The sequence below is a fragment of the Gavia stellata genome, chromosome 1, assembly GCF_030936135.1.
Source record: "Gavia stellata isolate bGavSte3 chromosome 1, bGavSte3.hap2, whole genome shotgun sequence".
In the NCBI taxonomy this organism is placed as follows: Eukaryota; Metazoa; Chordata; class Aves; order Gaviiformes; family Gaviidae; genus Gavia; species Gavia stellata.
Genome location: NC_082594.1, coordinates 77209569 through 77234618, shown reverse-complemented (window position 1 = coordinate 77234618; position 25050 = coordinate 77209569). Strand labels below are relative to the sequence as shown.

At 37.3% G+C, this 25050-nt stretch overlaps 1 protein-coding gene across 1 annotated transcript in view; it reads left to right on the top strand.

Annotated features, from left to right (window-relative positions):
• The window catches only part of PRKX (protein kinase cAMP-dependent X-linked catalytic subunit), a 61550-nt gene extending 45417 nt beyond the window's left edge, over nucleotides 1–16133 (top strand). Inside the window, exons 5-9 of the mRNA XM_059824402.1 lie at nucleotides 5371–5466; nucleotides 9793–9850; nucleotides 12272–12349; nucleotides 15421–15569; nucleotides 16101–16133. Of these exons, the coding sequence (XP_059680385.1) occupies nucleotides 5371–5466; nucleotides 9793–9850; nucleotides 12272–12349; nucleotides 15421–15546 (358 nt within the window). The 3' untranslated portion in view covers nucleotides 15547–15569; nucleotides 16101–16133. The remainder of the gene's footprint in view (nucleotides 1–5370; nucleotides 5467–9792; nucleotides 9851–12271; nucleotides 12350–15420; nucleotides 15570–16100) is intronic.
• Nucleotides 16134–25050: the final 8917 nt, after the last annotated feature.

The following is a 25050-nucleotide window of genomic DNA, read 5'->3' as shown; positions in this document are numbered from 1 at the left end:
TTCCCTTGAGGTTTTACAGCTTCTGTTCTTCAGTGCTAAAACTATCTGTTATCTTTGAGACCAACGTCAGTGCCATTGTTATGCATCAGTTAGCAAAGGGAATGGTTTGCAGCTGTTGTCCCATACACAGAGATTTTTTTTTTTTAGCTTCTTTTCAGTTGGTGGAAAAAAGGCAGCTGTTTGTATTTGTGTTATGGTGTGAAGACAGTCTGAAACTCAAGGGCAGGGGGTTGTTGATTTATTAGGTAGCTTGAGCACAATACTTGCGTTGTTTTGTCTAAAATCTCTGCTGTGTTGCAGATTGACATTTGCAAGCACTATCAAAGTCAAGTTATTTGGTTCGTCTTCAAGAAAACTATGTAAACTTTCAAAGCTGTTCTCATTTTGCATATAGTTCAAATGCACTTTAAGCAGTATTGCCATTATATTCTTATATAACCAAGTGTGATTTAAATTTCTCTCAAGAATTCTAGACATAGTAATTCTGGAAAGTGGGAAAGCAAAGCAATTTAAACATATGTAAATATGTAAAAGCATGTACATACTTCTTATTCGTCTTGATTTCACACCTCGGTAGTGTACAGAATGTTTGGAGGTGGAGAAAAAAACCCCTGCATTTCATATCAGTCTGCTTACTGCAGCTGGCACCTTTGTAATACATAGTTATAAAGTCTCATTCTAATAGCTTTATGCATTTATAGATGCTAATATCACAAAGAAACATTAAGGTTGGCAAAGACCTGTAAGATCATCAAGTCCAACCATCAACTAACACCACCATGCCCACTAAACCATGTCCCACAATGCCACGTCCACGCGTTCCTTGAACACCTCCAGGGAGGGTGACTCCACCACCTCTGTGGACAGCCTGTTCCAGTGCTTCAGCGCTCTCTCAGTAAAGAAATTTTTTCTAATATCCAGCCTTAACCTCCCCTGGCACAACTTGAGGCCATTTCCTCTTCTCCTGTCACTCATCACTTGAGAGAAGAGACCAACACCCACCTCTCTGCAACCCCCTTTCAGGTAATTGTTAGGGAGAGATGAGGTCTCCCCTCAGCCTCCTCTTCTGCAGACTGAACAACCCCAGTTCCCTCAGCCGCTCCTCATAAGACTTGTGCTCCAGACCCCTCACCAGCTTCGTCGCCCTTCTCTGGACACGCTCCAGCACCTCAATGTTCTTCTTGTAGTGAGGGGCCCAAAACTGAACACAGGATTCGAGGTGCGGCCTCACCAGCACCGAGTACAGAGGCATGATCACTTCCCTACTCCTGCTGGCCACACTATTTCTGATACAGGCCAGGATGCCATTGGCCTTCTTGGCCACCTGGGCACACTGCTGGCTCATCTTCAGCCGGCTGTCAATCAACACCCCCAGGTCCTTTTCTGCAGGGCAGCTTTCCAGCCACTCGTCCCCAAGGCTGTAGCGTTGCATGGGGTTGTTGTGATCCAAGTGCAGGACCCGGCACTTGGCCTTGTTGAACCTCATACAATTGGCCTCGGCCCATCGATCCAGCCTGTCCAGATCCCTCTGCAGAGCCTTCCTACCCTCAAGCAGATCAACACTCCCACCCAGCTTGGTGTCATCTGCAAACTTGCTGAGGGTGCACTCTATCCCCTCATCCAGACCATTGATAAAGATATTAAACAAGACCGGTCCCAAAACTGAGCCCTGGGGGACTCCGCTTGTGACCCGCCGCCAACTGGATTTCACTCATTCACCACGACTCTCTGGGCTCGGCCATCCAGCCAGATTTTTACCCAGTGAAGAGTGCACCTGTCTAAGCCACGATTCTCCAGCTTCTCCATGAGAATACTATGGGAGACAGTGTCGACGGCTTTACTGAAGTCCAGGTAAACAACATCGACAGCCTTTCCCTCATCCACCAGGCGGGTCACCTGGTCATAGAAGGAGATCAGGTTGGTCAAGCAGGACCTGCCTTCCATGAACCCGTGCTGGCTGGGCCTGATCCCTTGGTTGTCCTGCACGTGCCCTGTGAGCATCCTCAAGATGAACCTCTCCTTAATCTTCCCCAGCACCGAGGTACGGCTGACAGGCCTGTAGTTCCCCGGATCCTCCTTCTGGCCCTTCTTGTAGATGGGCATCATGGTGGCAAGCCTCCAGTCATCCAGGATGTCCCCCATTAACCAGGACTGTTGATAAATGATGGAGAGCGGCATGGCAAACTGCTTCGCCAGCTCCCTCAGCACCCTTGGGTGGATGCCATCAGGCCCCATAGACTTGTGAGTGTCCAGGAGGCATAGCAGGTCATTAACTGCTTCCTCCTGGATCATGGGGAGTTTATTTTGCTCTCCATCCTTGTCTTCCAGCTGACTGAATACCCAGGGGATACCTGGTGTGGCTGTTAAAGACTGAGGCAAAGAAGGCATTAAGTACCTCAGCCTTTTCCTCATCCTTGGTGATGATGTTCCATCCCGCATCCAGTAAAGGATGGAGATTCTCATTGGCTCTCTGTTGTTAATGTATTTGTAAAAACATTTCTTGCTATCCCTTATGACCGTGGCCAGAATGGGCTCTAGCTGGGCTTTTGCCCCTCTCTGCAATATGTAATAACAAATACAAAATTGGAAATTGAGCGTACTGTTTGTCAACTTGCTTTGGAGAATGTGAAGGACATAATTTTGCCTGACTAAAAAAGAAACTTTATATGATAGTGTCTCTGGTGTGGGAAAATTTTACACATGTTAAGTATCTATCATGTTTTCCTTGTTCTTCAGTGTCGAAGCAGGATTTTATAAAAACACAAATATTTTTTTCCTTAGTTTGTTTATTTTCCAGGTTTTTTTCTTGCTGAGACTATTCAGTTTTTCATAATGAAACTACTCTGCATTTCTGAACTCCACCAACAAATGTTCTTCAGTCTTTCCTTAACCAGATAGTTTTGTCATGCTTTCCTGTGCTTTGAAGTATTAATTTTTTACCTTATGCAGACAGGTTTATTTAACTATTCTGATGGAATTTGGTTTTGTCTGTGGCTGAATTGTAGAGTATTTCAAAGGAAATGCTAATCCACTTGACCATCAGCTGAATAATGAAGAAATTAGTACTTCTGAAAACACTTATGTAATGGAAATAATGCATAACACTTGTTGAGGAATAAGCTAGTTTGAGTAACCTAAAATGAAGGAAAGAACGTGAAATGAAGAAATGTTGTTTTCATCCTTGTTTGTGCTACCAATGATTTCCAAAGCCACCAGCACTGTATTTTGTGTGTGTATGCATGCAGTTAAGTTCTCTTAGAAAGTAATTATAAAACATTAGGGAGATGGGAAAACATTTTAAACATTGGACTGTAATGGTGAATATGGTTAATATTAAAAATCCCTATTTTTTCTATTCTGTAGGGGTTTTGAGCCAGAAGCGTAGTAAGAGGGATGCTTTGGTCATGTTACAGAACTCAAGGTGGAACTGAGATTAGTGGATGAATAGTTAGTTATTCCATTCCCCTAAAAGGTTTCCTCTGGTCACTGCTAAAAAGGTGACTGCCACTCTGAAAACCTGTTGGCACTTGGGCTAAGCTGCTTGTACTGACAGTACTCTTGCACCCATACTCTGAGCCTCTTGCAGTAATCAGGGTATGTGTTATACTAGTAGAGGAAGCACAACAGAAAACTCTCTTAATTCTTACTTTAGCTATACGACAAGAAGTAGTCTCTCTGTTACCTCATATCTTCTTCAAGAACTTCATAAACTTTTTAGAAAATAGTAAGTGTAGAATTTTAATTGCATCTTGATTTACTGATCATCTTGGGAAGATTATGAAATAAATACTTTATCTGTCCAACACAGAAAGACAGCTGCACTTTGAGAGAATTTCAGGTTCTGAACAGTCTTTCAAATGTTCTTTAACAAATCATATACTTGAATTTGGAGTTGGAAGTCTGTAACAAGTGGTGTTCCCCAGGGGTCAGTACTGGGTCTGGTCCTGTTCAATATATTCATCAGTGACCTGGATGAAGGGATAGACTGTGCCCTCAGGAAGTTTGCTGAGGACACAAAACTGGGAGGAGTGGTGGACACACCGGAAGGCTGCGCTGCCATTCAGCGTGACCTGGACAGGCTGGAGAGTTGGGCAGAGAGGAACCTTATGAAATTCAACAAAGGCAAGTGTAGGGTAGTGCACCTGGGGAGGAATAACCCCATCCATCAGTACAGGTTAGGGGCTGACCTGCTGGAAAGCAGCTCTGTGGAAAGGGACCTGGGAGTCCTGGTGGGCAACAGGATGACCATGAGCCAGCAATGGGCCCTTGTGGCCAAGAAGGCCAATGGCATCCTGGGGTGCGTCAAGAAGAGTGTGGCAAGCAGGTCGAGGGAGGTTGTCTTCCCCCTCTACTCTGCCCTGCTGAGGCCGCGTCTGGAGTACTGTGTCCAGTTCTGGGCTCCTCAGTTCAAGAAGGACAGGGAGCTGCTGGAGAGGGTACAGCAAAGGGCTGCAAAGATGATTAGGGGACTGGAACATCTTTCTTATGAGGAAAGGCTGAGGGACTTGGGTCTTTTTATTCTGGAGAAGAGAAGACTGAGGGGGGATCTTACCAATGCTTATAAATACTGAAGGAGTGGGTGCCAGGAGGATGGGGCCAGTCTTTTTTCAGTGGTGCCCAGTGACAGGACAAGAGGTAACGAGCACAAACTTGATCATAGGAAGTTCCATCTAACCATGAGGAGGAACTTCTTTACTTTGAGGGTGGTAGAGCACTGGAACAAGCTGCCCAGAGAGGTTATGGAGTCTCCTTCTCTGGAGATGCTCGAAACTTACCTGGACACATTCCTGTGCGATCTGCTGTAGGTGAACCTGCTCTGGTGGGGGGGTTGGACTAGATGATCTCCAGAGGTCCTTTCCAACCCCTATCATTCTGTGATTCTGTAATTCAAGAAGTACAATAAATAACTGAACTGGACAATCTATTCATATGAGGGTCCTTTGACACTTTAGATAGAAACTATCTGTGAGTAAGGGTATGCCTGCAGTTAAAGGACAAGATCAGAAAATGGTAATGCTCTTTTGGAAAGGATATACTTGGGTTTTATAGATAAAGGCAAATAATTTTTTACTTTAACACTGAAAATTGTTTCATAATTGATATTTTTACTGTATTAAGATAACAAAAATCTCTCTTGTAATACTTCAGTTTTAATTCTATATTCAATGTGTTGCATAAAAAAATGTTCTCTGTTTTGTAATAGCAGCCTTAACTTAAGTTATTCTTCAAGTTAGTATTTGATTGATGATACCCTACCAAAAAGAACTAATAACCAATGATTTCTGAGGGGAATTACTGTAACATAATATTGATTATAAGATTTTTAGGAATTCTTTTTCTAACCTCTAAAAATTTGCTGTATTAAAATAGGTTTCCTCCATTTTTTGATGACAATCCATTTGGTATATATCAGAAGATTCTTGCTGGCAAAATAGATTTCCCGAGGCATTTGGATTTATATGTAAAGTAAGTCCATGACTCCCAACACTGTCTTTTATATTCTAATCACCTCCTGAGCACTGTTCCTAAAGGATCTTCACAGAAGGCCAGACACCAGATTCTGATTTTCTAAAGCACCACATTGGAAAATATTTTAGATTATGTTTACTCTTGCAGTCCCAGTAAAATTACATGTTTGGTAGACTTCAAGCTGGAGATACAGTTGTAAGAGAGTATCTGCCTTTCTTACTTTTCTGCATATTTTGGAATATGAAATGCTTTTCCACCTTGTACAAAGCTCATTGATACCAGGTTGGTGTGTGGAAGGAAGAAAAGTGGAGAAATATAGGGAAATAATTTAATATGAGTAAAAATTAGGAGATCAGGAAGCAAACACTAAACTGTTCCTTTGTATGCCTACGTACCAATTAAATCAGTCTCAGCATAACCACTTGAATGAACTCTCTGATACTTCAGAAGTTCCAGTGTAAAATCAACTTCCACTTCTGATAGCAGGGTCCCAGTTCGATATGCAGTCTCATACATACATGTGTGGGTTTTACTCATAGGGTTTTGCAGTCGTTACAGGAATACTGCAGAATAAATGCTTTTTTCCCTATTTAAAAATTCTGTAATTGAAATAATTGTTAGTAAACATGAGAACAGAGTAAGTGCGATTTTAAACATGAAGTTTCTCCTCAGAAGCAGAAATGAGTGAGGGAGGACAGGAAGTTATACTTACATTCCCAGATTAATCATCCAAGATGTTTTGAAGAAGTGACCTTAGAGATGGCACTTGCTTACTGTTACCACTAGGTAAATAGATAAAATGTTGTTCAGCAAATCTAATTAAATCTGTCTAACTTTCTCTGAACTTTTATGAATTCTCTTGAAAAAATAATCATTTGGGGAGGAATTTTTAGGCCTCCATTGAATCATCAGGTGCACTGAATCAAGCATGTCTATGTCGCCTTAGGCTGATTAGTCTCTGATTTGTGCGTGTTCTTAACAGAGTTTTTACTTACTATCTCAATGCTGTTCCCAATTTAGTGTAGTCTCATTGTCTAGTCTTCCTAACCCAGTCTTTCTTAGGAAGAAAACCAAGTATCTCACATAGTATTGTGTGCGCTAAAGTGTAAGAGTGTGACCAGAAGATGAACGGCTCAAATTAGGTTGTCATCACTAGCAACCTGTCTAACATGGTGAAAGCGTTTAGAAGTAGAGATGCTGTTAGCTTCTGATTGTGCTTGATATTCATAGACCACCACTGATTTCTACTGTCCAGAAGACGCATGATGCTGTGAAGTTTCCTAGTTACGGTAGTAAGCATGCATATGCAGGTTTTGCTCTTCAGTCTAGACGTGACTGTCAATGAACTGTAGGATACATTAATCAACATAGTTGTTTATACACCTGTTTCCCGGCTTTTCTTATCCAGATGTTCTTTCAGTGTGTGCTTGGCAGCTCATTCCCATTACACTCCTGCCTTTAAGGGGTCTCATGGGATTCTAGCTTGGGCCTTTCTCCTTTCACACCGTGGTTTTGGGTGATCTCATTCCTTTGCGTGGCTTCACCTGCTTTCTGCAGTGAGCTGTTAGCATAATGTATTTATATCTCTTGTTCCGTCAACCCCTTGTCCTTTTTTTTAAACCACAATGTGCAGAATGGGATAGTCTTTGATATCTCTGCACCATTAGCTTAAAGCACAAGTGCCAAGATTGTTTTGTCATAAGAAGACAGTCTGCATCTTACCTTACTTGTATCCCATTTGCTTTCTCTCTCTTCTTCCTGTCAGTTAGGCTTCATCCTTGCTGAGATACCATCTGGAGTCCTGTCACATCCTGGCTATGTCTGAAGTATTAGTGCTATACAGTGTTTGTAACAATTGAACTTTAACTCTCTGCTCTTAGGCAGCAAAACTGTTTTCCTTTTTGAACTCTGAGAAAGCTTTTCTACCTAGATGTACTACATAAATGTACTGGTTGACATTTTTCTACCCGCCTACCCTGTATCACCCTCACACGCTTTTTACCTTTTGAATTTGTACCACTTTTGCTTTCCCTCCTGCTGCATGGTGTTCGCTGTCTCTTACTGTGCTGTATAACTGCTGTGTGTCTTGTATAAGTGCTATTCCTTCTGGCCTGAGCTAGCATCTCTTCATATCACTCTGTACTCTGTGCATTTTGTTAGCCACCTTGAAGTTTGATCAAATGTTTTCTCCAAGTCCTTTGTCCTGTATACAAGAAGTCCTTGACACATTTGACCATTAGTTCAGATCTCTTCTGAAGAGCAGCTTCTGCCATGATGATGATAATAAATTAACCAACTAGAAAATCCAAAATAAAACTGTTGGCAGAGTTTTGTGTTACTTCATTTCTGATAAAACATAAGTAGTAATTATGCTCCACCTATTTCTTAGGCCACAAATGAGTTTATAAGTTAGTTCTTTATATTTTTTTGCTTTTGTAAACTTTTCTTTGCAAAGGCAGTTTTGGAAAATACCAAACGAAACATCAGTGCTATAGCAGTTTAATGACTATTAGTCTGGAAAGACCTTGATGTAGAATTTCATTCCCCAAATACATACAGCAAGATATCTATTAGATTGATTTTGACATGATCATTTCTAAATTATTCTTTAGAAACTATAATAAAGAAGCATTAAACTATCTATTATTTGTTTCAATTTAATGGATATTTCTTCTATTGAATGCAGAAAATGTCTTCATCTTTAGTGACAGCACAGTATCACTGAGCAAGCTCATCCCTTAACTGTGCTTTTCTAAGATGAATTTTTGAAGCAAGCCAAGAATGATCCATTGAATATTTTCTGGTTAAATAGGAATAGGAAACTCCGTGATTTATCTTTGGCCATATAGGCTGTGAAACTAGTTCTGGGTTTCTGGATCTCTTTTCAGTCCTACTTCTGTTTTAAAGTCTGGTTATAGCCATTCTTGTGGCCTTCTCCATAAGGGATAGTCTTCTCCGTGAAGAACTAGGAGGAGGTATTTCTGCGAAGGTGACTGTAAAAGCAGTCACTCACATGACATAATCTAATCCAAACATTGATTGGCTGGAATGACCATGAGAGTTTTAAAAATTGCTTTCTACCTTGACTTTTTTAGTCTCCTTTTATCTAGCAATTGAATATTTTTCCAGTTGAATTCTAGAACTATATTCCTGCCAAATACAACAGCTTTTCAAACAGTCTAGCACATTCACTCTCAGTTCATATATTCTTTGTGCATATGCTTTTGTGATTTCAAGGATAGGTGACAGAATACTGTTTTTGTTTTGGGGTAGTAGGTGTTACAGTTAGGGGTGGAGAGAGGCAGGTGTGTCATTAATAAGTTTGCATTATTTTCTGTAAATAAAGCTCATGGGTTTTTTTAAACGTTTTGCAAAGTTAAAAGTTTGAATTAGCCATACTCTGTAGATCCCCACCTTGTCATGCAGTATTGCATCTCTCAGGTGTATTTGAGGCTGTAGAAACAAGAAGGATGGCTAAACTTTTTTTCTTTCCTGTCATTGGTACTTTATCCAATGAGACCAAAATGCTATTATTTAAAAATAAATAGCAAAATAATCTTTAAGATAGAAGGTAATTGCTTATAGAAATGTGAAACCAGCTTTTTCTCTCTACTCATAACTAATCAAGCTAACTTAATACTCACTTTGATTTATGTTGGAGGTTTTTGGTGCTTAATATTCTAAGTACTTTGCTAATAAACGGAAGTCCTTTACATCTTTACACTTATGTTCATCTTTTAAAATGTTGATTTAGTTTTATGTAGAACTATTCAATGAACTAGAATCTCAGAGGAAGCTTTTCATTCTTAATGAAATTAAAGCTTATAGATATTACTAGTTTTAGGCAGATAACTAGCTCTTCCATGGTTTCTCTGAATATTTAGCTGCCCCAGAATTTAAATGTCAATGTATAAAGTTGAGGGTGTGGCTTTATCTGTGTTTTTTTATATATATTAGAGTTGTGCTCTACCAAATAGGTTTGAGATCCATTTTGAGATTTGGAATGCCTAGCAAAATACAAAAATGCAAAGAAAGATATGGTATTACTTGGTGGGGCAGGGGAGGAGAGAGAGAAAGTTTTTCTCCTTTGTTTCTTGGAAGAGTCTGAAAGGAACTTGCAAGACTTCTGCAAGTTCCTTTTAGAACAGGTTATTGCTTTTTATCATTCACTCCTAAGTGTCCTAAAATATGAAGGAAATGAATGGGTAAATTATACACAGTATTAGCTACTCAAAGGGAAGTATGCTTATATTCTGTAACATTTGTATGACAGTCAAATATAAATTACTTTTGTTTAATACAAACATGTTTTGTTTACTGCAGAGACCTTATTAAGAAGCTGCTTGTGGTTGACAGAACAAGACGATTAGGAAATATGAAGGTCAGTATAAAATGTTAGGTGTAATGCAGAACATAGCACAAGGTTGAAAGAGTTCTGTAGGAAAGATGTAGAACAGCTCTTCTATGGCTTTTTTTTTATAAGCATGAAATTGACATATATTTTCCCATACATTACTTTGGTTGTGCAATCCTAAATGCAAGGTTTAACTATGTATTTCTGGACATTTGAAGACTTATATTAGACCAGAAACATGGTGCTAAATCCTGTAGGACAGGGCGCCAGCTGATTTGGTTGGTTCTTTGGAGTTGTTCAATCCCAGAAGGAGCACTCGTCAAATTTGAAGCTTAAAAATTATTTTAAAGAATATAAGGATTGTTGTAGTAACATGATGTTTGGTCATTGTCCTGATAGTTTGGGGGGGGCGGGGCGCTGATTAATCACAGTCAAATAGTATTCCACCAAGAAGAATTATTCTGAACAGACTATTCTGAACAGACTTCTGAAAGTGACAGCTTTACCAGTCAAAAATATGCTCACGTGTCTCAGGTAACATTCCAGCCTGCCTCAGAAATACATCTGTGTCTGTGATATGTCAAGGAGGGACCCAAAGCAATCCTATGAATTCTGTGAGATGACCTGATGTGGTACTATTTGTAATGCCAAGAAGATGACAGCTGTATTACAAGCTTATTTGATTCTGCAGCTGTGCAGTAGCTATGGGTGGTAGTGCAGTGAGAATTTAGCTGCATATAAACTAACTTTGGTACTTTAACAGGCTAGCCAAAGCACCACACAAAACTCAGTGTAGGTTAATTTACCCTTCTGGCAGAGTATGTTAATTCTATATTCATTGACTTGTTATTGTTGTTACAGTGTTGCAAATGGCTAAATTAGCTTGTGTAATCTTTTAGTTCTTTAGAGACAGCTAAAATTTCCATTTCCCTGGGCAGGGGAGGTTAGAGGTTTGCTTTTTTGGACAAAGTACAATTTATGTTGCACATAGGTGAAGGAGGTAAAAGATGCACAGTCATCAAGGTTCCTTGAACATACTGATACAAGTACACATGTGAGAACCCACTGCCCAAAGTTCCTTTTCAGAGCCTTTTATGGCACAAACTTAGACTGGTAAGAAAAGCTAGGAAATAAATGTTTTTCTTATCCTTCAGAATTCTTTGCAGTGTTTTTGGGGGGTAGGGGGCAGCAGGAGGGTTAAAACCAAACTTTCATAAGCTGAAAATTTAGAAAGTTACTGACCAGTGAAAACTTTTACATCTTTTGACAGTTTTGAAGAAAAACAAAAGCAAACCTTGTTTTTTTCGAACATGGGGTTTGGGAAATATTTTTGACTGGCTTTTGGGGTTTTTTTTTAGTCTGTGGCTGTTTTGGTTTGGTTTGAGGATTTTCCCTAGAATTGGCTAAAATGTCAAAATCAAAAATAGTTCTAATTAGAAGCGGGACTTGGCGTGGGAGCGGTAGATCAGTCTTAAGCCTGATCCTTTTCTGTAATCGTAGTTGTTTTAAAAAGATTTAAATCGCGTTGGGCATTTTCTGGTGAAGCATTCAATCAGATCTGATTTTAAGGGAACTAGGTGATAAATTACTCTCCTTGTTGCTTTTTCGGATATGAGCAGGGATAGTCCCACTCCATATGTATCTGAAAAAAGCAAATGTGTGGTATGCGTTGTTCCGTGGAGCTGCATGCAGTATGAGCTTGAGTACTGTGCATTCAAACTGTGCTGTGATCAGGCCTGAGACAGAGAACTAGCTGGTTTTCCCCAGTGCTTAATGCTTTGAGAATGAGTCTGTGTTTGAACCAAACTTCATCCTGGGGGAAAAAAAAAGAAAAAGGAAGACATTTTAATTCTTTATGTACATAATCAAAACAGTCAGCCCAGAGAGAATAATCATTAGAAGACAAATAGACCTTTAACCATATATGTAAAATGAAAACAAATGGATTTTTGTATATATACTTTTGTAACAATAGTGACAACCTCTTGTTGTCGGCACTAAACGTCTGTAATATTTGATAGAACTACATGTTTCCCAGATGTGATTTTTGTTTAAGACGCCATCAACCCTCAGTTATTTTTTTTTATTAGTGTAAAAATTAGAAAGTATATCTAAATAAGAGGCATTCTCTAAAATGTTGGAGAAAACAGAAGTGAATCGAACTGCAGTGAATGGTTTTGTGGGTATTTTAAAGCCTGTTCTTGATCTCCCTTGTGTCAGAAGAATGCTGCTAAAAAAAGACATTTAGATCTTATTGCTGGAACTCGGGATCTGCTAGGGAAATAACACTATGAATTTATCCTGTAGAATCTTTTAATGATTATCACCTGAGAAAAGAAAAAAGGTTATACAAGCTGTTAGTCTGCTTTGATACCAGAGTTCTTATGATGAAATACGTAGTTTGGCATACATGTAACTTATTAAATATGGTTTTTTTTTTCTTTAAAGAATGGAGCAGATGATGTGAAGAGACATCGATGGTTCAGGTCTATAGATTGGGATGCTGTACCTCAAAGGAGACTAAAGGTATATTCTGCTAAGTACTGTACAGGACATCACAACAAGAAATTACTGTTCATTTAAGCTGATCTGTTGAGGTTTTGTTGCCTGTTGCATCTGTGTGTTCATATGTGTGTATGAGCACGTGTGTATATGCACACATCAGTAATCACATGCATTTTTGCCCTTTTACACTGCAGAGTTAATTATATTAATGTCTATTTGCACTTTTGTCTGTATGTGAAATGTCTGAAAAAACAAACCAACCCTGCTTTGTTTTGCTGAAGTTGATTAATTAATACAATTTTCAGTTTTAGGATTTTGTAAGTAACTACTTGCTGTAGGTGGTTTTTTGGTTGGGGGGGTGGAGGAGGTTTGGTGGTTTGGTTGGTTGAGTTTTTTTCTTGCCCTTATGTATGTGGAAGTATTTTACTCTGGGCTTTAAATTTTTTTGCCAAGTTCAATTCAGGTAAATGCTTTAATAAAATGTAAAGCATATGGGAGTAGGAGGAATAGGGAAGGTGAGAGAGAAGGATTTATGAATGCAATTCTAATATACTTTTTAACAGCACTGAATTCTAGTATTATATGAGGGCAGATGTTTGCAAAACCTATCAACACTGCAAAATGCTTTTTAAAGTCCTTTGGAAGTAAAACTGTCTTCCTTCTTTCCTTTTTCAAAGTTCTAACTAATACAATTTCATACAGCAATGATTTTCAGTAACATAGATTGCCATATGCAGTCAGTCAAGTACCAATTAAATGTTTGGATTTCCTTTTCTTTGCATTAGTTTCTTATAATGAATTTCTGTCTAGATATCTTAAATTGACTTCTTGCAAAATAGATAAGAGATGAAAATGTTCCTGATGTGTTCTTGTAGACAACATCCTAACACAAAGCTGTAGCTGGCTTTTTTCTTTTGAAACAACGTAAACTTTTTTTTAATGTGTGGGGTTTGGTTTTCTTTTTTTAATGATTACTACATCCAGTTGATATTTTATGTAGATCTATTGTAATGAAGTCATACTTTTCTAATTATTTACTGTGAATTCTGGTCACACAAATCTGCAAAGAACACAAACTGGATGATAACATGTTTTATAAGTATTTCAACTCTGAAGTTTATGACAAACTACTGTATTACCAAATAAATAACAAACAAATAGTATTAAAACCTGAATGTTAGAGCTACAAATCAAAAGTCTCTGGTCCAAACATCCTTTGTGTTGCATTTTTATTTAAAAAAATAAAAAAAAGAGTCACCGTCGTATTCAAATTATTATGAATCCAAAACTTGTTTCTTAATCTTTGTGATGGTTATGTTAAGCTCTTAGAAGGCGAGATGCTGCTTAATTATACTGCAAGGATGTGAATTGGGTCAGAAATTCACTTCGTTATTTATAGAGGCAGACATATTCTTCAGAATTAGTTTTCACAATCTCACTCTATTTCATACTGATTAAAAGATTGAAAATATGAAATAATGGATACAGTGCTCCATTTTCCCTGTAAAAAGTGTGAATTGGCCTATCGTATAAATGAAGCATTGATTCATGGTCCTGATAAGATCTTAAATATCAGTATTATACAAATAATAGTAATGGCTGTAAGAGAGAAAATAATTTTGTTAATCTAAAATAGAGGATTTTCATTTCTCTCTTTCTTTTTTTTTAATTTTTCTCTTTTTGTGTGTCACTTCACAAAACTGGTTTTCCTGCCAAAATGCTTAGAGGGAGGTGAGGGTACCAGACGTTGCGCACAGGGGAGCAGATAGTCTTCTGGAGCAGAGCAGATTCTCCATGTTTTCTTAAGCATCTGGGCAGTATGCTGTGACTGCCACATTGCAAAAGTAGGACCTTGCTTTTGGCTGAAACTTGGAAGTACCATCCCTCAGGACCCTTTCTTTCCTATTGAAAACCTGCTGATGGCATTGTTTCAAACTGAGAAGCCCAAAAGATCAGATAAGATCTCAGAGGTAGCGGAAGCCAGACTTCTATCTTTTTGAGGAGATGCAGAATAACATTTTGCTGTACTTTATAGTACTGTCTGTGGTATGACTTTATTAGCCAGTTTGGTGATCATCCATAAGGTTTTCTCATCCTAAAGTGTCTTGTTGGACTCATGATGATAGTTACACTCTGTTACTGAGAAGGAGGTAGAGAGGTGAATGTCCCTTGAGAGAAGAAAAGGGTTTTGCCATACATTAGCTCCTGCCATTAATGAAATGTTCCAGAAAGGAGCTTTATCTCATAGCCTGTGGCCAGAAGGTCAGCATAATCTCAATGCCAGATATAAGAGAAGGAAAAACTACAGGTACTGTGAAGCTGGTGGGCAATACTAGAAATCCAAAGGATCATCTGAGGAAAGAAACAGAAAACAGATACTACTCTTGGCACCTCTGAGTCTCCTTAAAAAGATCCATTTGAATTAAGGTGCTTTTACAGACATCCTTTTGAAATGGGTTTTTACAGTGCAGCAATTTCTTTACCTGTTTGAATTTATTGCTAGGCAAGGAAAAAGCACAGTAGGTAGTGCAAGGAATACATTAGTTAGTCATTTCAACCTCCTTTAAAAGCAATCAATCTATTTGAAAGCAATGAAGAGGAGGCTTTTTTCCTTCAGTTAGAAAGCAATTGCCCACGCTGCTATCAAGACTCACTCTTAGTTGAAAGTAACCTAATGTGATTACACTCCTTTTTGCTCATAGGCCACAGAAGAGGAGAGGAGCCAGGAAGGAGAGTGGCAGATTATGCTGTAATGGCACATGCCTGGAAGCTTAATTGCAGTAATGTTTTGCAGTAGTTAGCTTCAGTTTGCAAAGCAGCTAGAACTTGAGTTCTAAATAAAATAGGTGTCTGTATTATAAGTGTCATTTAACCACAATGTTTAACTGCAATATAGACAAAGCATTGGAACATGTCTATGTCGCTGCAAGCTTCTCTCTCATGCCATTCATTGTTGGTGAAAAAGGTTAACTTTTACAAGTATGTACCCCTTCTGTTTAATCAGTCTTTTATAGAATTTCTGCTTTAATATGGTGGAGATGAGCTCTCTGAGGAAGCTGCACTAACATTTTTGTTGTGCTTGTTCTGACTAGCCTCCCATAGTACCAAAAGTATCCAATGATGGGGATACTTCCAATTTTGAAGCTTATCCTGAAGATGACTGGAACAAGACGCCTCCAGTACCCCCCAAAGATCTAGAAATTTTCAAGAACTTCTGAATGCGACAGCTACACTGGATGAGGTATGTCCAATGTCAGAAGTCCTCTTTGAAACATTGCAGGTCTGTGAGTGAGAGTCGTATGCAGAAATTACATCTTCTGATTCATAACAGTGATTAATACTTCCTTACAGCTCATAAAACCAACATGAAGCACAGTAATAGATAGTATAAAGTAAGCTGTTGAAATAAAATATTGTATAGCAGGCTTACAGAATGACAAAGGTAATTTATCTCACAGGCTTTGGTGTTCTATAGTGATGAAGTTATTCACATTCAGATATTTAAGTCCTTCTGTCCTTAAAACTTTTAAAATAATGTGTTAAAAGCAAATATCTAGATTGATTTGACAGATAAGGAAATGTGATTGTTCTTGACTGCAAGATTTTTATATTAAGAGTGAAGACTTTAGTTGGAGGAATAAGATCATCAGATTAATTCTGTACCCTGGATTCTGTTTTATAACTGTGATAGGTTGATACTTGTCATTCAATTCACATGCTCCATGTTGTATTTTGTGTTCCTTTTTCTTTTTTTTTTTTTTTTTTGTCTTAGAAACTGGAAGGAAATGGAAGTGCTAAGAGCAAGTCTGAAAAAAATGGAGTTCATATGTAAATGAAGACTTTCTTTGTGGATAAGAATGATACCACATTCAGATATGCGGATTAGTATATAGTAAATATCAAGAGAGTTGGATGCAGGCAAGAATAATTTTTTGCTGTAAACATTTGACATTAGTTTAGTAAATTGTGATCCTGATAGTCTACTCTGAAGTAGACTCACTAAAATGGAATATGTTAGGGGTTTTTTTTAACTTATGGTTTAGTTAAGTTACCTGATATTCCCAGATCCTTTTTGCATAGTTAACGCATAGACTTAATTTTATAAGTTTATACTAAACTTGTGTAATTAAAAGCACAAATTAGTATATATGTATATAATGAATACAATACAACTAAAGCACAGGAACTGTGCAAAGATGTAAATTTTTGTACTTTGCAGAGTCTATGATTTTTATTTTTCAGATAATGTTTTTCAAGAAGTTCTCTAGGAATAAAAATCTTCAAAGGATAAATGAGTTTTTCATCATCTTATATACATTTTATAATTCTTTGTAAAAAAAAAAAAATAATTAAGTTTTAGAAAAGATTTGTACCTAAAATTTCCAATGCCTCACACTTGCAACCATAGTACTTGAAAGCAGAAAGACAAGGCCATGTTTTATTGTTGATTAAGATGCATCTTAATGGCTAATTTTATGAAGTACTGTTACAGTGATGTCTCTTTACAAACCAGGATATTGAGTGATTATACACTGTCTGAAACAAGACTCCTCACATGAAGACTCTCTGTAAACATGCAATTCAGTGCATACTGATAAAAGGGCTCTAACTGGCTCTTGCGGAATTGTTCTCTCTCAAGATTGCTGTCTTCTCCAAATGTAAAGCATGAGCCATAGCAGACTTCTTTCATAATTGAAATAGTTGTTGTTGAATGCTTGGCACTTCAGAATATCAGAGGGAAGACTGAATATATATTATAACCTAATTTTTCTGCTTCTGCTTTTGGAAATGTCCTAAAGTCTCTGCTGCCAGGAATTACATATGTACAGAGTTCAAACCTTAGATGTAAGGAGTCTCTTTTTTTCATCCTGTACTAACGTCTTTCTAGCAGCTTGAGTACACTGTGTTTAGGCAGTATTTGCAATACTGCTTCATTTTAAGTAGCAGCAGATATCAGTATGTGCATATGTGTGTATCTATACGTATGAATACACATAAACATGAAGGTAGATGGTATACAGTCAGGATCTTTTTTTAGGTTTTTTTCATGTTACATATTGTGATACTTGTGTTAACATAGGGGAATTGATTTTGAAGTGCTTCGATTTCAAAAAGTAAATACATTCTTTCAGATCTTGTGGTTTTAGATAACTTCTGGTGAAACTGTGATATTTAGACCAAAAATATTTTTTTTTCAAAAGCACATAAGCTCACTGGAGTTCCACTATTATGACTGATGGCTCTACATAAAACTGTTTAAGTAGACCATACAGACAGTTTCTCCTACAAACTGCTCTCCGCATTTTTGATCTGAAATGCCGTAAGAAATGTAGGCCAAAGATTCATTTTTCTGAACTAAATCCTGAATGCTTATGAAGTAAATACTGTAGTAATTGCTAATGAAATTACCATGCTTATAATTTTATGACAGATCTGCAGCTGGAGTCTCGTCGTGGAAAAGTGACCTCCGTTTTCTTTTGTTTAGCTCTAAACAGTACAGAAGTGCTGTTGAGAACTTGCAACTTCTAGGGTATTAGAGTATTAGATTTATTTCTTCATACAGCAAGTCTAACTTTAAGAGATTGCATAAGTCTTTGCAAAAATGCACAATGTGTAACAAAATCAGGATAGTTCAAAGTGGTAATTCTGGAATATCACAAAGTCTTCTTGATGTTACGCAAGTGCTACATGTTGATGGCCCCAGCTGCCAATCAGTAAATACTGTTTAGGCACATGTAATGAAATACAGGAAAATCCTTAGAAAATTATCATTTTAACCTGGTAAAAATACCTTACTCCTTGAAAAAACTAATCTCGTCCACCATATTTGCATCTGTGGAATTAGTTATTCTAAATCAATCAGAAAAACTGAAGCACGTAAAACACAGTTTACTTTGCCTAAGGGAAGCATGCATAGGTCAGGCGTTTTTTAATATGTAAGCTTACAGTATTTTATGGAATCTGAGTACTACAAAACCAGTGTCTTATTAAAAATTGTACAAGTGTGCTAAATATAACTTTTTTTTTTTTCAAATTTAAAAACTGCACTGTGTTTAAGTCTTCAAAGCTGAGGGAATGAAGTTGCATTTGACTAATGTGCCACATTGGTGGTTAGAAGTTTTGAATGTTTGAACAACAGGAGATAGTGGATTTTCTTTTTATGAATCTTATCCATTGCTGGCAGTGGATGCACTGACATTCATTATGATAGAGACTAAAGAAATTAATACAATCTTATTAATAATGCTAATCCATTGATTTTACATTGTTTCCAGAGCCATGTGTACATATGCATAACTACTGACCTCGTCAACACGCTTTCTAGTACAAAACTGCTTTCAATTTTTTTTAATTAAAATCCTTAACTAAAAAAAACCCCAACATTTTTTTAAGCATTATTTTAAGTGATCAGTTATTTTATCTACAGTCTTGAACTTAATGAGCTGTTATTACCTGCCCATTTTATTTATTTGCACAAGTGAGTCTGTTTTATTTTAAGTCTTTGCTGGGACTTCATGGCCCACTAACGTAGTTCTGTCTGAGTGCTCATGCAGAATTCCCTGGATACACACTGCACTAAGGACTCTGGATTTATGGGGTTTTTTTTAGGCAGACTAGAACATTTTTTTATTTTCTATTCAAGTATGGTATTCTCTGAAGTTCATTTTATTATGGTTGCTTCTGTTAACATCTGTTTTTGCATATAGACTGTTGCATAGACTGTTTTCTTGCAAGAGCCCATAGGCCTTTGGTATTCCACTTCAGTGAATAGAATGTTAAACATTAAAAAACAACCTTTATTTTTGAGTTTTTTATATATCTATATATATTTCTAATTGCCCAATTCGACGTTTTAAGTGATAAACATGCATTGTAAACTCAATTGCCTTGTAACCAAATAGCATAAATGCTTCATGATTTCAATGGAGAACATGCTGTAGATTTTCCTGTAAATTAGCTTGATCAATGAATATGTGTGCTACTGAGCTTTAACTAATGTGATCTTCCACTGTAAAAAGTCATTGTTAATGGATCAAATATAGGTACTAAACTATGTTTAAATGAATGAACAGGGATTTTGCAGTTATGAAAGCAATTAAGATATGGCTGTTCCGCAGCCCATCTGCTTGCCATTCAGAAGAGTTGTGATGCAGTGCTTCCTATGCTATAGAATTATTTTTTAGCTTTCAATGACTGTAGCATGATTCCTTTTTGTACTGTACTGTGTACAGACTTTCCATGTTTTGCACTTTTCTATGGCAAACCTTGACTGCTTTATAAATACTCCATTGTGTAGTATGTAGTGATAGTGGTAGCAGGCATTTGTGTACTGCATAATCAGTTTGAACTGCTAGACTTGCAAGATTAACTTGGACTAACGTCGTATGTTGCTGGTTGCTTGTTGTAGCTCACATGTATAAGTACTGTTCAAAGTTACAAAGTCAGCCCTCATTGCACAATGAAAATCACTGTGATCTGTACATAAACCCTAGTAAAATTTTATTGCTGTTTAATTTATGTGATAACTGTCAAATCTGGATTCATTTAATAAACCTTTATATCTTTTTAAATGTTTAAACCTAGTTTGCTTCCATTTATGTTGGGAAAATCAAAAAAAATTACGAAGAGGAAAGGTGTAGATAAACAACTCTTCCTTCTTTTCAGGAGTTAAGTCTTTCCAGAGCAAGACACAAATGGTGAAACATATTTCATTTGGTATGGAAGAAGCAACAAAAAGTATATTTTAAAACTCATTTCAGGTAGTGCACCAATAATTAAAAGTGTTAACTCAGACTTCTCATTAAATTTTGATTCTATGATCCTAATTGCTTCGACATTTTCACAACTTAATGACCTGAACACTGTTCAGAACACTCATTTCAATCTGTTTCTTTAAGCATCAAAAAATACTCTTACTATGTCAGGCACACCTAACTAAACCTTTCTTTCATCTTCCATCAAGAACTTCAAAAGTCCATTTTTAATAAAATTTGTTTAGCGGTTGGTGTTAAATTACTTCTCCTGGATCAATTATATTTTATTTCTTACCCACTAGATAGCCTAATCTTGCAGAGATAATTACATAGGCATAGAACCAACTGGATACAGTTTGGACTAGTTATGGGTTGTTTTTTTAACACAGAACTTTGTGCTTGCTTTCTGCCTGGCTTAATTCTAAATCTTGTGCATTGATGTTTTTCTCTTGTAAACCACTATGTCACGTGTTTCAAGAAACTGCTAATGGAAAGTGAAGGAGCACTGCAGTGAGCCCTGGCAAGCTTGTAGTCATGTCTTTGACATGAATCAAAAGAACTGCTCAGTGAAAACATACGAAGTTTCTGAATGTTAGCAAGTGTCCAGGGTGTTTGTAAAGAATTTGGTTTGGCATCTTGTTCTTACCCCTGCCTTTTGCCATGTGGTAGACTTTTTGTTCATTTGTTCTAACCTGAGTACTGTATCTTTTTTGACTGCACATGTAACTCCAGATCTTATCCAACAAAGGCCATTTTAAATATGCTTTTTCAGTCATGCAGGCAGGTAAGTCTTGCTGGTGTATATTTGTCTGGATCATACTCATATAGCATTACTCACTACTCCCAAATTTGTCTCACTTCCATGGTTCATTAGCCCTTTTTACTGCAAAACACTGTTAAAACAGCATTTGACAAGAATCCACCCTTCTGTGACCTACTGCTAACCAGTAACAGTATGATATTATAAGAAATAGTTGAAAGCAACTGGCACTGTTGCAACTCTGGATCTTGCCCAGTGCTTTGTGAGTTGTGAATTCACATATTGAGCTCTTCCTTGTGCGAACTCCTGCTAGCTTCTACAATCTCAGCTTCAGAATTTAGGTAGTTTTTCACGGGGCAAGTAAAAGGCTCTTCTGCTGAGGACAGTAGAAGTCTTGCTTTCCTTTCTCTCTTCCACTCCCCCTTTCCATCGACCCTTCGGAAAAACACCATGCATGAATGTATGTCAAGCTTCATATTTATCCTTGAAACCAGGAATGTTGTAAAATTTTACCAAGCTGAATTGTAAGCATGTCTTTCAATCTATCCAAGTCTTTTTCTAGTCTTGTGCAGGAATATTCCAAACTGTGACAACAGCAAATTTCAGCAGTAAGTACAGTTATTATCCCAGATTTGACTTACGGAACTGTTTTATCTGATTTGCTTCATTTCTTTCAGTGCCAATAAGAATGAGTTGTCGGGGCATTTAAGAGCCAAGCATCTCTTACTGCATCTGTAATTTAGGACACAGGCCACTGGAGTCTCTGAGGGAAATCCCAAAACTGATATGTAACCTGAAGCACCAAAAATGCAGGCCTATCTTTTTTCTAGTATGTGAAACTCTAAGGTGCTGTGCACGTGCTGTCTCTACTGCGCTGATTTTTACTTAGTTCTTTACTTGTTCTAGCTTTATGCTGGCCTCTAATCTATAAACTGCTGCTCTTCTTCCCGATATAGTATTAAAAGAGAGAGTTGTAGGAGCCAGAGTTTATTTCAGCTTTAGTCAGTAATTAGCCTAGTTTAGAGAATCCTTGAGACTAAACCCCCTTGGTTGGAGAAGAAGAAAAGTGCTTTACAGTCATCATCCTCTTAATTTTCTGTTCTGCGCAAGTGTAAGCTGTGCAGAGGAGGTGGTTGCGCTTTGAATGCTCCTACTGTTGTAAATCACATGAAAAAAACAGCAGCTCCCTCAAGCATGCAGTGTGTCAGGCTTCTTTCAGAGCCTAAACTTCAGTCTTCTCACCTTGAAGGACCAAGCCTTTTTTCTTTAAGCAGCTTTGTGAGAGTGTAACAGAGCAGCATAGCAAATACTAAGACTGAGCCTTAGAAAAATTCTGAGCTTTTCAATGGCAGCTTTCGTTAAGTCCACATTTCTTCAAAAGTTAAGCGTTAGCTAAATTTTTGATTTAGGATACAAAAATAAAACATTCTCAGCTGTTCGGTGCTTCTGAAGTTCAGTGAACAAATGTCATAAACGTGGAGTGTTTCAAATTCTGTGTGTAATATCTGGTACTTTCTCTGACCTGATTTTAATTTCTCAATTAAAAAGAAATTTTAAGTTAATTTAGGACCCTCTTCTAATCAAGGTGCTTGTAAAAGTATTTAACTGAAGCAGGGCTGCTAGACTGTGTTAATACAGTAAAACCTTCACAAGTGGCATATCTCATTTCTAGTGTTTCACAGATTCCTTTGAGGCATGCTGACTAAACTACCTAACAACCTGTTCTTAGTTTTTGGTCAAGCTTTTACCCATTCTCATAACACATTTTGCAAAAAATAAGCACAGGTAAGTAAATAGAAGTAGGTAAATTATTTTGTCTTTGTATTAATAAAACTAAGCTGGGAGTACATATGTAAATGCATTATCAAGGAACAGCAAAGTTTGTTTGAGATTAATACATTCGTGGTTTGAGCGTATTCAGATTTAGGATTTTTCTTACTTGCCTGTCTCTTAAAGCAGCACTGCAGTCCTGAGCTATGACACTTGCTTCCTCCTGCCAGGCTGCCATCATCCATGTAGCAGCAATAAGTGAGCCCGTTAACTCAACTGATCTATGAGAAATGTTTCCCTGCTGTGAACTGAACTTTGGATCAGAAGCACAACTTCTACTTAGTTGATCTGAAAAGGAATTTCCAATAAGAGAGTGTTGCTGAAGTCCTCGTCTCTGCAGGTATTTGCCACTGGGGAGCAAGACTATTGCAATATGCTCTAAAGTAACACAAGATTCAAACAGTACGTTTTGAACCCATTTTAAAATATTTACTTAGAGCTCCTGTGACTCATGTAATCCCCGGCAAAATCTTGGTGATGCAAGAAGGAAAGCGTGGTAGTGGATCAGTTAAGTAAGCGTTGTTAGGGACTGAGTCTGTTATTTAGTTTCACTGTCTGGCCATTAAGGAAAGGGAGATTTTTTTAATTTTTTTTTCCTAGACAGGCCATCAGTACATGAGTGACCATTACTCTTGAGTCAGGTATTCTTTGACCCTTGGTTTGGAGATAATGAATTTTTGGATTGTGAAAATGTCTCTGAAGTCTGTTTGGAGACTGTAGATTCTGCCAGTAATGAACTATTTTAATTTTTATTTATACAGCTGGTGATTATTTACATGCAAAATATGACAGGTTTGAAAATAATACGTTAATTTGTTTAAAATTTTAATACTTTAATACACTTACTTGGCAGTCAAATAAAGAAAAGCTGTGCATTCAATTTAAGAACAAGTTATTTAAAAATATCAAAGCTTTTGATGCAAAATATTTTAGGATTGGAAATACCTGTTTATTCAGACAATATTACTGTATCAGGAAGGTGGGCTGATTTCAGTTCTTCAGCAGGGGATTAAAACTGGAAGGTATTGAATTGAGGAATGAAAAGGGGAAGCTGGCACCCATTCCTCTTTTCTACCCATGTGTCAAAAAATTACGTAGTAGAAAAAAACGTAGCTACAGCACTAGCTAATGTCTAAGAATGAAGCTGAGATATACAGGGCATTTCTCAATACTGCAATCCAGGTCATGGTGAATGCTCCACAGCTTGTCCTCTGTTTTGTATTAGACAGATTTTACTAGGGTGCTTTCATTAAAAAATTGATGAGACATGTTGGGAGTTGCTTACTTCCTGAAAACAAATTGTTGATTGTTGTCATTCATTGATATTGTAAATGCCTTTTTTGTGGCTTTAAAGTGTGAGTCTTTGACAGATGTGTAAAATCTGGCTTATTACGCCCAAAAGCAGTGTTTACCTGGATAGAAAAGGAGCAGCTGAGTTAATAGTGTTAACCGTATCTTTTTTTTTTTAACATTCAAAATTACTAAGTATCTACATGAAACATTAAGTGGCTTGAAGTTCGACATGTGACATGTCACATTTTTTTAAGCAAAGTAAGCATTGCATCTTTAAAATTTTTTGTTCCTGCATGTGTATTAAGCAACACGCATGGATGTCAAAGGAAGAGTGAAGTTGCCAATACAACCAAGTTTTCAGCTTCTGGGTTTTCTGCAGAGTAGATACCTCTTTGTAGGTAGTAAGTTTACCAGAGGATGGGATTCATGGAGTGAAAAGTGAATTAAGGATAGCCTGTCAGCCTAGGAAACAAACTTCCATTGGGCTTGTGGAGTTGCAAAAGATTTTTCAAATTTCCAAGTATAAAATACGATTCAATAATCAAACATTGAGGTGATGATTTTTGTCATTGTAATTAAAAAAATAAAAACGAATAGACACTCTTATCATGCCAGTGCCAAAATCATGAACAGTACTGAAACATACCCTCCTTATTTAACTTTGTCAGTGTGTTCTGGGTTTTTTTCTGATTTCAAACAGTCAACAATAACAGTAATTAATACAATAAAAATGCAAATGAGGAGACATTTACCTTGTAATGTCTTTAAGCTTCTAGTGTATTCTGTACACTAAGTGGAGATTTCATCCTACTTGAAATAATTCGGTTCATAACCGTTTTCTCTCTAAACCTCTTTAGCTGATCTTAGATTGGCATAGCTTCAAGCAGCTAAAAAGAGAAAAGCTGCAAGAAGATTATAGAAACAGTCAATGACTTTTAGAACATATGTTGTTCAGAAGTGTGTTTTTTTTTTTTTTTTTCTTTGCATAGGGCCATAGCGTATGATGTAGTGGAAGGAAAAATACAAGCCACCTTGAAAATCAGGTTTGAGTTACAGTATAGTTTCATATATTGCCAAAAAAGTTG